This window comes from Triticum dicoccoides, chromosome 1B (assembly GCF_002162155.2).
Source record: "Triticum dicoccoides isolate Atlit2015 ecotype Zavitan chromosome 1B, WEW_v2.0, whole genome shotgun sequence".
NCBI classification, from domain to species: domain Eukaryota; kingdom Viridiplantae; phylum Streptophyta; class Magnoliopsida; order Poales; family Poaceae; genus Triticum; species Triticum dicoccoides.
The window spans coordinates 629038640-629049424 of NC_041381.1; the positions used below are offsets into that span (position 1 = coordinate 629038640).

The 10785-nt window shown below is 48.1% G+C and overlaps 2 protein-coding genes across 2 annotated transcripts; one reads left to right on the forward strand and one right to left on the reverse strand.

Moving 5' to 3' along the window:
* Positions 1 to 248: 248 nt before the first annotated feature.
* Positions 249 to 4869, forward strand: LOC119350743 (probable ADP,ATP carrier protein At5g56450). The gene is made up of 3 exons (XM_037618425.1): positions 249 to 299; positions 840 to 1430; positions 3834 to 4869. Exons 1-3 carry the CDS (start codon positions 249 to 251, stop codon positions 4458 to 4460), a joined length of 1269 nt encoding a protein of 422 aa, XP_037474322.1. The 3' UTR covers positions 4461 to 4869.
* A 712-nt stretch (positions 4870 to 5581) lies between these two features.
* On the reverse strand, positions 5582 to 8953 carry LOC119349225 (nucleosome assembly protein 1;2-like). Its single transcript, XM_037617257.1, has 11 exons — positions 8746 to 8953; positions 8612 to 8655; positions 8407 to 8502; positions 7540 to 7632; positions 7214 to 7295; positions 7021 to 7085; positions 6739 to 6923; positions 6482 to 6659; positions 6354 to 6397; positions 6081 to 6264; positions 5582 to 5982 (listed from the first exon to the last, which is right to left on the reverse strand). The coding sequence occupies exons 1-11, from the start codon at positions 8807 to 8809 to the stop codon at positions 5917 to 5919; spliced, it is 1101 nt and encodes a 366-aa protein (XP_037473154.1). The 5' UTR covers positions 8810 to 8953; the 3' UTR covers positions 5582 to 5916.
* Positions 8954 to 10785: the final 1832 nt, after the last annotated feature.

Consider the following 10785-nt stretch of genomic DNA (forward strand, 5'->3'; position numbering starts at 1 on the left):
CTTGACTCCGCCTTTGCCGCGATGCCCCTCCCTTCTCCGCACATCAATTGGTCATGCTCTGCTCGGTCGCGGGGATCCACTCTTGCTTGCCCATGGATTGCAAGACAGCCGTCCAAACCTCTCTCGCGAACACGCATCTCAGTGTAATGTGCCCCATGGTTTCTTCCTCCTGGTCGCAAAGGGGACAACGATCCTGATGCTCTAGCCCTCGCCTGGCGAGCCGGTCGGACGTCCAGCATCTGTCCTGGATGGCCGTCCACGTGAAGAAGCGGCATCTCAACGGTGCCTTGGCCTTCCAGGTGAATTCCGCTGTTGGCACAACTTGCCGCCCCCGAAACTTGGTGTTATAGGCGGAATTCGTAGTGAACTCTCCATTGCTGCTCCAAGACCACGTCACCAGATCCTGCCGGCCTTGCTCCAGCTCTGCCTGCACAACCTTCGTCCAAAGCTGCATATATTCGTTTAGTCCATTCCCATTTGTTAAAATGTAAAAAGGGTAAACCTTTTCCTCACGTTAAAAGTTTTGAAACCTCACATGACAACACGTGTCGCAATCCAGGCACGCGCAACTCGGCGGGACGCGGTTTCCACTCTCCACGAGCAGCCATGACTAGGACACACGCACCTCCCTTAGATAGATGGATAGATACACAAGTCAGCACATCTGCCATCTCGTCCGGCACACACCACAAATATCTGAAAACCCAAAGAAACTCAACCGAGTTGTTAGAAGAACGAGTGACTCCGAAGAGAGGAAGAGGTGCTAGCGCTCACGGCAGCTCACCATCACCTGTCATGCTCCAAAGGAGATGGAGAGCACGCCAACTCTCTGCGGATAGAGCACGCCGTCATGCGATGCGCTCCGGACACGCAACGCAACGCCAAGGCTGCTGTGTGGGAGGCCCATCCCGATCGAATACCCGTCGCGCTCATCATCGCCTCGCCGCCAGGCCCAACAAAACGGGACCCGACCCGCCTCGCACCCAGCGAGACCCACCGAGCCGAACCACCCGACTACCCGAGCGACCGAGACAACTCGCCGATACATCACACAGCAAGCCAAGCGTGGCGTCGCACGAGCCGGGACGCGAATGAGCGAGGGGGCCGCGGCGGCGGCTGCGCGGGTGGCGGCGGAGGAGGATGGGGCGGCGAGGGCGGGGCGGGCGTGGGCGTTCAGGCGGGATCTGGCGGCGGGGGCGCTGATGGGGGGCGCGGTGCACACCGTGGTGGCCCCCATCGAGCGGGTCAAGCTGCTGCTGCAGACGCAGGACGGCAACGCCGCGCTGCTCGGCAGGTCGCGCCGCTTCCGGGGCTTCGCCGACTGCGTCGCCCGCACCGTGCGGGACGAGGGCGTGCTCTCGCTCTGGCGCGGCAACGGCACCGCCGTCATCCGCTACTACCCCTCCGTCGCCCTCAACTTCTCCCTCAAGGTTCAGACCCCCCCCCTTCCACCCTCCCCCTTCTCCTTCTTCCCCTTCTCCCATCCCCTTTTACCGGGCCTGATGATCTGGAGCAGTTGCATTTCGTTGAGCCGCCGCTCGTCGTTTCCCGTGCTGCTGCTGGTTGATTAGACGCGATCTCGCCAGTGTTTCGCGAGATGCTGGCGCCGCGGATTTGGGGATCGTTGCTCCATTCTTCGCTCGATCGATTCGCTTGCTGTGCTTAGAATGATTTGTGATGCCAACGGAGATTGGAGGTCCGGCCACGTCGTTGCGTGCTAGGTAGGGAGCATCCAGAGCCATTCGTCTCCATGCCCCACAGTGCCGTGCGGCGAGGTGAATTCGCAGGGATGGAGAGGTTAGATTCGGGGTGACATGTCTTTACTGACAACAGATAAGATTTAGTAAGAGATTTGGTTGGCTTTCGCTCTCCACGGATGAATGTCTGCCTCCAGGAATGGCAAAGAATCAAAGAATAAAGTAGTGCTCTGCTGCTCGTGACCCTTGTCTCCAAAAGCACTAGAGATCAGTGAGATATATAAACACTAGAGAATGGTATTATTGGTGCATATATTCTTGCGCTCTTGTAGGCTAGTTGTAGAATTCCATTTACAGTGTGCCTGGTTAAGATCTATTTGGTCAAGTAATTATGTTGAGGAAGTTGGTATGGTACGAATGACGCACTGGAACTATACCGTTATGAGTGATGTCTCGTAAGCCAACATATAGCGAAAATCTGGTTACATCAACTATACTACCAACTACTTTTTGCATGCCATATGAAGATACCATATGATGACATCATCGACATGTTAGTACTAGTGGATTACGAGGGCCTAGTGCAGGATAAAATTATGGAATGTCTTTCTCGCAAAACGACAAAGAGTTATCATGAAAGATAGCAGATGTCATCAATGCATAATGGATTTACAGAAACAGATATTCAAGCAGATATTTGACTTGCCATTTGGCACCTTAGGTTTTGAAAGGTAACAATACGACAATTCTCTGTGATGAAAGGTATGTCGTCGGATATGCAGTGTGTGCTGACCTCCTAAGCTCGTTTTGAGTTTAACATACGGAATACCAGTAGATCTTGTCTCAACATGAACGGAGAGTGATTTTGTGATGCAGCAAGCCAATAACTAGTAAGGATAATCTACAACTTACCGTTTAAAAGTAGCAGAAGTTGTGCCAAGTGCACAGTTAGGACACTAGATGATATGTCATATTGAGTCAACCGTTACCTGAAAAGTCCCTTGTCATATGCTCTTGCTAATCTTCTTTAGATTGATTGTTTCATTGGTACCAAGCAAGTGACCTATTGCTTATCCTATATTCCTATTTAATTACTTTTTAAAACAATGACTAGAAATAAGTTTAGAAGCACGCATCTGCAATTTCCTTATAATTTATGAGTAAGATGAAATTTTAGCAAGCATGTTTGCTTTACTTCAGTTAGCGGTTTACCGTGATGTCCCCTTTCTACTGCAGTAGTTCTGCTAACTTTCCTTCGGCATACCATGCTCATTTATTTGTTTCCATGATGGGAACATGGATTGTAGACACTAGACAGGATATTAAATCTTGAATGCATCAGTTTTTGGAGGTGCTCTCTTTTGTTCGTGCTAATGAGATGGCATGAAAATAACCACAATACTGTCCATTGACCCATTGGTGTTTTTTGTCATAGTAGAACTCAAGAAACAGACATATTAGGTAATAGTCACCAGCTACTGAAAGTGAAATATACATGTATGGACAATGTAGACATACTGGTGATGAGTGCGTGAAGATGGTCAATTGCTGGCCAAAATTATGCATTGGCCCAATGTTTCTATCCCAAGATGGTCCATCTTACTTTCAATAGGGTACTACTTTACCTACTTGCTGCTGCGAACTTACTGTCATGGGGTTTCACGCATCTTTTGTTGGTGGGTAGTTAACCTCTGTCCAGATGTGTCAGCTTTCTTAGTTTGATGGTCTAGTGTACTGATTTGAGAGGGAGGCAGTTGTGAGCTGAAGTTAATATCTTATATGTTTATCTTAGCACATGGTTACAGGGAAGCAAGAACTGCTCATCTTGGATCTCAATGCTGATAGAAATTGTGTAGAACTCGTAATGTCATAATAAATATAACCAAGAAATTCTGAACAAATGCTTGTCGTTTTGTCCATTCTATTAATTATTTTGTCAATATGAACATGCTCTTTCTTTAATGTTGCAAGCTTGGATGCATAGTTCATTAAGTGTAGTGAAGGGAGTTCTGTAAAGGGCCAAGCATGAAACCGCACCCAATCTAATACTGATGTGCAATTTTTATTGACTAATTACTATTTAAAATTATCTTATGGTTATGTGATGTCTAAAATCTCTCTTCATTATTATTGCAGGACCTGTACAGGAGCATACTGAAAGACGCAGGAACCTCAGCAGACAATAAGTTCGCATCAATTGCTCTCACCAACTTCATCGCTGGTGCCGCCGCCGGATGCACGACTCTGGTCATCATTTACCCACTCGACATAGCTCATACCCGCCTTGCAGCCGACATTGGCCAAACAGATGCCCGTCAGTTCAAGGGCATCCGGCACTTCATCCAAACCATCTACAAGAAGAACGGCATCCGCGGCATCTACAGAGGGCTACCAGCATCTCTCCACGGGATGGTCGTCCACCGGGGCCTCTACTTCGGAGGCTTCGACACCGCGAAGGACACGCTGGTGCCGCTGGACTCCCCACTGTGGCAGCGGTGGGTGGCGGCGCAGGCGGTAACCTCCACGGCAGGGCTCATCTCGTACCCGCTGGACACGGTGCGGCGGAGGATGATGATGCAGTCAGGGATGGAGGCGCAGATGTACAGCGGCACCCTGGACTGCTGGCGCAAGATCTACAGAGCGGAGGGGGTCAGGTCGTTCTACCGGGGCGCGCTGTCTAACATGTTCCGGAGCACCGGCGCGGCTGCCATACTCGTGCTGTACGACGAGGTGAAGAAGTTCATGAACGGGGGTAGGTTGTGATAGGTATAGAGGAAGTGTGTGGTTCTCCACAGATTTTGGGGTTCCGGCATGGAGATTAGACACGACCAGACGGTACACGGAGCAGCAGCGGCGGCGGCTCGAATCAAGCGTTTTGTTTGTACTCCCTCCGTTCCGAATTACCTGTCGCACGTATGGATGTATTTAGATATATTTTAGTTCTAGATACATCCATTTCAGCGACGAGTAATTTGGAATGGAGGGAGTAGTAGGCGAGTACTGGTTTCCTGCTGTTCGCCACTAACCAAACCAACCAACCAGTAGCAAGGGCTTCATGGTATCAGAGATTGTGGCTGTTGTTTGTTTTGATTTTCGTTCCGTCTCTCTCGCGTGTGATTCGAAGTTCCAATGGATTGACTGCCTGTGTGCTTTTCTGGTGGTGTTGAAACTACACGGAAAGAGTGTTCAGTTAACACTGTTGGCCTTCCAATGAATATTTTGTACTACAAAATTGCAGGGCAGGTGCAGCCGTGCAGGGCCTTTGTCACGCATCAATCATGCTCGTGCTGCTCAAGGAGTTCATAATCAGGCGCGTGATTGTTGCTCCCCTCCGTTCCAAAATACTCCCTCCGTTCGAAAATACTTGTCATCAAAATGAATAGAAGGGAATGTATGTAGATATATTTTAGTTCTAGATACATCCATTTTTGTCCATTTTGTTGACAAGTATTTCAAGACGGAGGGAATACTGTATTTGGCAACTTTTTAGTTCAAATTTAAAACCACGACAAGTGTTTTTTGGAACGGAGGGCCCGGTAGAAAAATGATGTGCAAAAACGGGAGCTGGTTCAGGTGAACATGTGTACTCTGTGATCCGTTCCTCCCTCTCCAAACCAAACATTGCTGCCATAGATATGCACAAAATGACAAGACGGGTGTTTTATACAGAAAATGCATCTGCAAGTGATCTTCATTCAAGACCTCAATCGCACGGTCCGAAGTCCTCGCATATTGGGTTTCCTGCCTTCATCAGTGTCAGGCTAGTGTACCAAGCATAGAGTCTTTGATTTTGCCCTCCACACTGGACAGCGAGTATTCCAGTGTTGAAAACAGTGAAACAAGGTTTGATCACAGCAGACAACGGCCTTTCAAGTTTCTACACAAGTGAGAAATGCAGATATGCATTTGAAACAATGAATGTAGCGCACACAAATACCTAGTATATCAAAATTTCCAGGCAAAACAAGTAGGACTACCAAACTGGCAACATCGATGATCACTCGCAGCAGCGGACAAAGTATTTCAACCCAATACAACAATTGAAATGCTACCAGTATATAATACCATGTCCCCGACAAAGAAACCCCCCACCGGTTCTTCCACAAAACCAACGCAATCAATCCCCCACTGGCTCCACAGAACCAAACTCAACGACATAGCATCAAGCAGAACCAAACATTCTTCAGCCAAGGAAAATAGTCTTCATGTGTGAAGCACCTCACTGTTGCTTGCACTCCGCGGGTCGCTCCCCCTGCCCTTCCCCTGCAGGAACTCGCCCGCCCTTCTGTTCAAATCAACAAAGGAAAAATGGCAAGATGTGAGGATTGACTGAAACAATTCAAACAAAAGCAGGAGCATGCAACAGCTCAGAGGCTTCCGTACCTTCTTATCACCATCATCATCGTCTTCATCTTCCTCGTCGTCCTCCTCATCATCTTCATCCTCCTCGTCATCTTCGTCGTCATCTTCATCATCATCCATGATGCCATCGAAGTCCTCATCTTGAGCGGCCTCTCCAGTGAACCATGAAACAGCATGTGGAATAATCTTGTCTCTGATGGTAGATCTGGGAAACAAGAATGGATGGATATTTAGAACAGAGAACAAACATTGAAGCATAGAACTGCAGTACTGCATAGAACATAATATACATACCCAATATCATAATCTTGCTCCATTTGGTTCTGCAACTGTTCAGCCTATTGAAATGAGAGAGATATCAAGTCATGCTCACACAGAAGTTTTTCAAACACAAGAGCATACATAAAGGAGGTCTAACTTACTGTATCCTCATCAATTTCCTCATCATCATCAGGAACTTGAGGTGGACTGAAGAAATTAAAGAAGCTCTCGCAATTTTCAATCTTCGTGATAGGTTTAGTGTTCTTTGACCCCTTCTTTGGCTTCTTCTTTAGCACCTTTTGTGTCAAGCTCTTTCCAGGGCACCATTCAATTTCAGTACTGACAAATACCAAAACAAAAACATTAGTGGAACAATCGATAATAATAAACAGAACGTGTGAGTTGCAATTATAATTACCCAATGGCCTTCTCAAGGATTGGTTCATCTTCATCGATCATGTGGTACGTTTTCGTAAGCACTTCATTCTTGAAGAATGGATTGGTATTGAAGTGGAACTCAAGCTTGAAACCCTTTGGCTCAGTAATTCTGTACCACTTGATGTCCTTGAGGTACTTGAGAGCTTCCTCATCCCTCTCTTGGATCTGGATACAAGTTAACCATGTATTAGATGCCAAACAACAGAATTATGTGCAAATGGATCTAAAGACTAGTTAGAGCAACAAAGGTGTAATGTCCCACCTCCTCAGCAAGGATTTCATGGTTCTTCATTGCATTCAACCAGAAATCTGGCACACCCACCTCCTCTGCAGGCAAGCATTATAAACAAGGTCAAAGACAGTTGGAGACTATATTCTCTTTTTACAATATATGATCTTCGTCAAGCATAGACAAATACTCAAAAGATATTTAGCACAGGCCAACATATGCTCACCTTTCTGATCTTCAGCAGCTTCACCTGAATCGTATTTGGTTACACCTTCTGCCTCAACCACACCATTGACAACATCATGACGCTGTCATTTTGCAGATGCAAGAAACACATCAGACGGACCATGGCATACAGCATCAAATACGATTCAAGACAGTGTTTGTATTGTATGAACCATGCAAAATAGAAACGATTTGTCTATATCCAAGTTTAGCAGTTATTATCATGGTACATGTGGGAGACCCCCGCTATAGGAGTCAAAAGTGAAGTTTGGCAACAGTATAAAACAGCAAAATAACAGGCACCGATATTGGTATCAATTAGTTTACCTTTGAGTACAGTGGTTCATACATCTTCTGATATTTAGCTTCAAGTGCAGCTCTCTCCTCAAAAAACTTTGCCTCAAATTCATCATGTTGGCTCTGCCAGGTACCAAGCAGCAAACAAAGATAAGAAATCCACCACCAGATACAACTAGATTATTTTGAAGTCCAAACATACTAGTAGTGTTTTTCCAAAAATAGCCAGTACCGTTTTATAAGATACCATCCTTCTCTAAAAAAGGATATTACACTACAATCTAATGAGTAGCAAATCGGTGATAGAGCTGGGCAACATACCAAGTTGTCGCCTTGTACAAAATACTCACAAAGTGTAGAAACAGGAAAATCCAAACAAAGAGTAAAGCTTCAAGTAAACGACAAGCTTATGCATGGTCAGTTTGGAAGATATGAATGTCTATGATCAATCTATCACACCGCTGTTATCGAACTTGTCCTACCCAACCACAATGTCCGATCATTGATAAGAGTTCAAAAGTTGAAACAGTTATCAAGGAAAAATAATCTAGACAGCTTCTATCATTTTCCTAGAATCGTGGCAGGAAACAACAGCACAGCCTGAAGCGTCCACTAATAAGCAACCGTTCAATCTATATTCAACAGTCCTTGCTCGGTCAGGACAGCAATCAATCATGGTAGTACGATTACAAACCAAGCTGTACCATTACGCAAGCCGTCTTATCAATGGCAGAACCTACAAGTTGTATGTACTGGCATCAGAGAATCACATAAATCGCACTTAGGAACAGTTAATGATCCACGCTGCCACGAATCACCTAGGCAGCAGTACCAAAAATTCATGCCACAAGGAACGCATGGCAGCAGCAGCGCGTAGTGGAACCCCTGTGGTTATACCTGGATCTCCCTGAGCGCCTCGACGCGCTTCCTGACCTTGGGCTCCAGGCTCTCGAGCACGTCCGTGTGCCGGGCCGCCAATCCCTGCAGCGTGTTCTGCACAACCGCAGCACTGAATCAGCACAGTTCCACCACAAAAACAACCCAAAGCCCCCTATAATGAACGGCGAACGACGTAAGGCAGAGCCGCCATGGGAAACCTTACCTTAATCGACTCCACGAGGTTGGCCTTGTCCTCGGCGCTGAGCTCTGCATCGAAACCACCACAGAAACCGATAAGACCTCACGCCCCCATCAACGGCAGCAACAGCGAGGGGGGAGCGGGAGCGGCGAACGAACCTGCGGCGTTGGGGACGGCGGCGCCGAGGGCGGAGAGGTCGAGGGTGTCCTTGCCGTCGCTCATGGCTGCCGGAGATTCGGGCTCCTTCCTCCTGCGCGGGCGGCGGCGGGGGAGGGCGGGGTGAGAAACCCTAGCGGCGGCGGCGCGTGAGGTGGGTTGGGGGTTGGGGGCGCGGGCTGCTGCGTGGGGGGAGTGGGAGGGGTGGAGGCGGGGGGAAGGGATAAAAAAGAGATCGAGTCGTGGGCCGCCATTTATAGGATAGCCGGGGAAGGAAAGAAAGAACGGGGCGCGCCCCGCCGGTTTGGAGTTTGGACTTTGGACTCGGGAGCGGCGCGGTCGCGGGCCGCGGGGCCCATGCGTCGGTGGGAGGGACGGACGGTGCTCCTGCCTGCCGCAATATTCCTGGGGCGCGGCTGTGAATTTCGGTGAACTGTGACATGACTGGCTGTGGCTGCTTTCTCACTGGCAATACAGCCCATCGACATGAATTGCGATTTGACGGATTTGAGGTGAGTTTATATGGCAATAAAACGGTGAGATCCTCATCGGGGCAATAGTAATGCGGAGAACCCCGCATTACTATTACATGCCGGATTTGGTATAGTATAAGATCCGTGTCAAGATTATTGTATGGCGGCGCATGTACTCGCTGGAGCGGTTAGCGTCGTTTCACCGCTGATAGGGGAGCGGCGGCGTCGACTTGATAAGGGAGCTTGTCGGGGTAGCTATGGCCGTAGGTAGAGCGGTCGCTGACGTGCAGATGATGTGATGGCGGCGGAGCGAGAGAAAGAGTGCTCGCTAAATTGTTAGGATTATGATCTTTGGGCGTATCATTGGTTGGTATCGGATGGGATGGGGGTGTCGATTTGATGCCCAATCTTATGGTGGAAGTCACTGGACATACTAGAGTCGAAGCCAGAGATGACATCCGAGACAAAATCGGATGGAAAATGACGCCGCCGGGCATGAGGAAAAAATATGTATAATTTATTAAATTTTGTACTAGGTACTAGGCGCTTTAATAGAGGCCGGTCAACGAGGGTTTTTATATAACTGAAAGGTTTCAGAAATTTGAATGATTGCCAATTTTTATGTCTGTCTTTTTAGAAAGTAGGCTTTTCGGCCCATCGTTCTAAAGGAAGTTAGATGTTCGTTCGAGAATTACCTGGTACAACAAAAATAATAAAAACATCCACCTCAACAACCCAGAACACAACAAAAGTTTCGTTCATCAACATTACATATACATGACAGGTACATATACATGATAGGGGAGTGGCCATACTCGCTAGAGCGGTTAGCGTCGTTTCATCGATGATAGGGTAGCGGTGACACTGACACAACTGAGAAGGGGACTTGTTTGGGTAGCTATGGTCGTAGCTAGAGCAATCGTTGACGTGCGGGTGAGGTGATCATGGTGAATCCAGAGAAAGAGTGCTCGCTAAATTGTCTAGATTATGGGCTTATGGTCTTTGGAAGCATTATTAGTTGGGATCGGAGAGGAGGAGTGGGGGGGGGGGTTGGACTTTGGACTCTGGACTCGGGAGCGACCGCGGCCCGCGCGTCGGTGAGAGAGATCGTGCTCCTGCCCTATCGGAATATTCCTGGGGCGCGGTTGTGAATTTCTGTGAGTTGTGACATGACTAGTTAGGGCTGCTTTTCACTGGCCAGCCAGCCAGCCAGCCCATCGACATGAATTGCGACCGGACGGATTTGAGGTGAATTTACACGGCAATAAAACAGGAAGATCCTCATCGGGGCAATAGTAATGTGGGGCTTTCCGCGTTACTATTACATGCCGGATTTGGTAGGGTGCATGCGAATTTATAGTAAAGATCTGTGCCGAGATTATTGTATGCCGGCGCTCATACTCGCTTGAGAGGTTAGCGTCGTTTCACCGCCGATAGGGGACCGACGACGCTGACACAACCGAGAAGGGAGCTTGTTAGGGTAGCTATGGTCGTAGGTAGAGATTTCACAAAAAACAAAATGGTCGTAGGTAGAGCAGTTGTTGTCGTGTGTGTGAGGCGATGATGGCG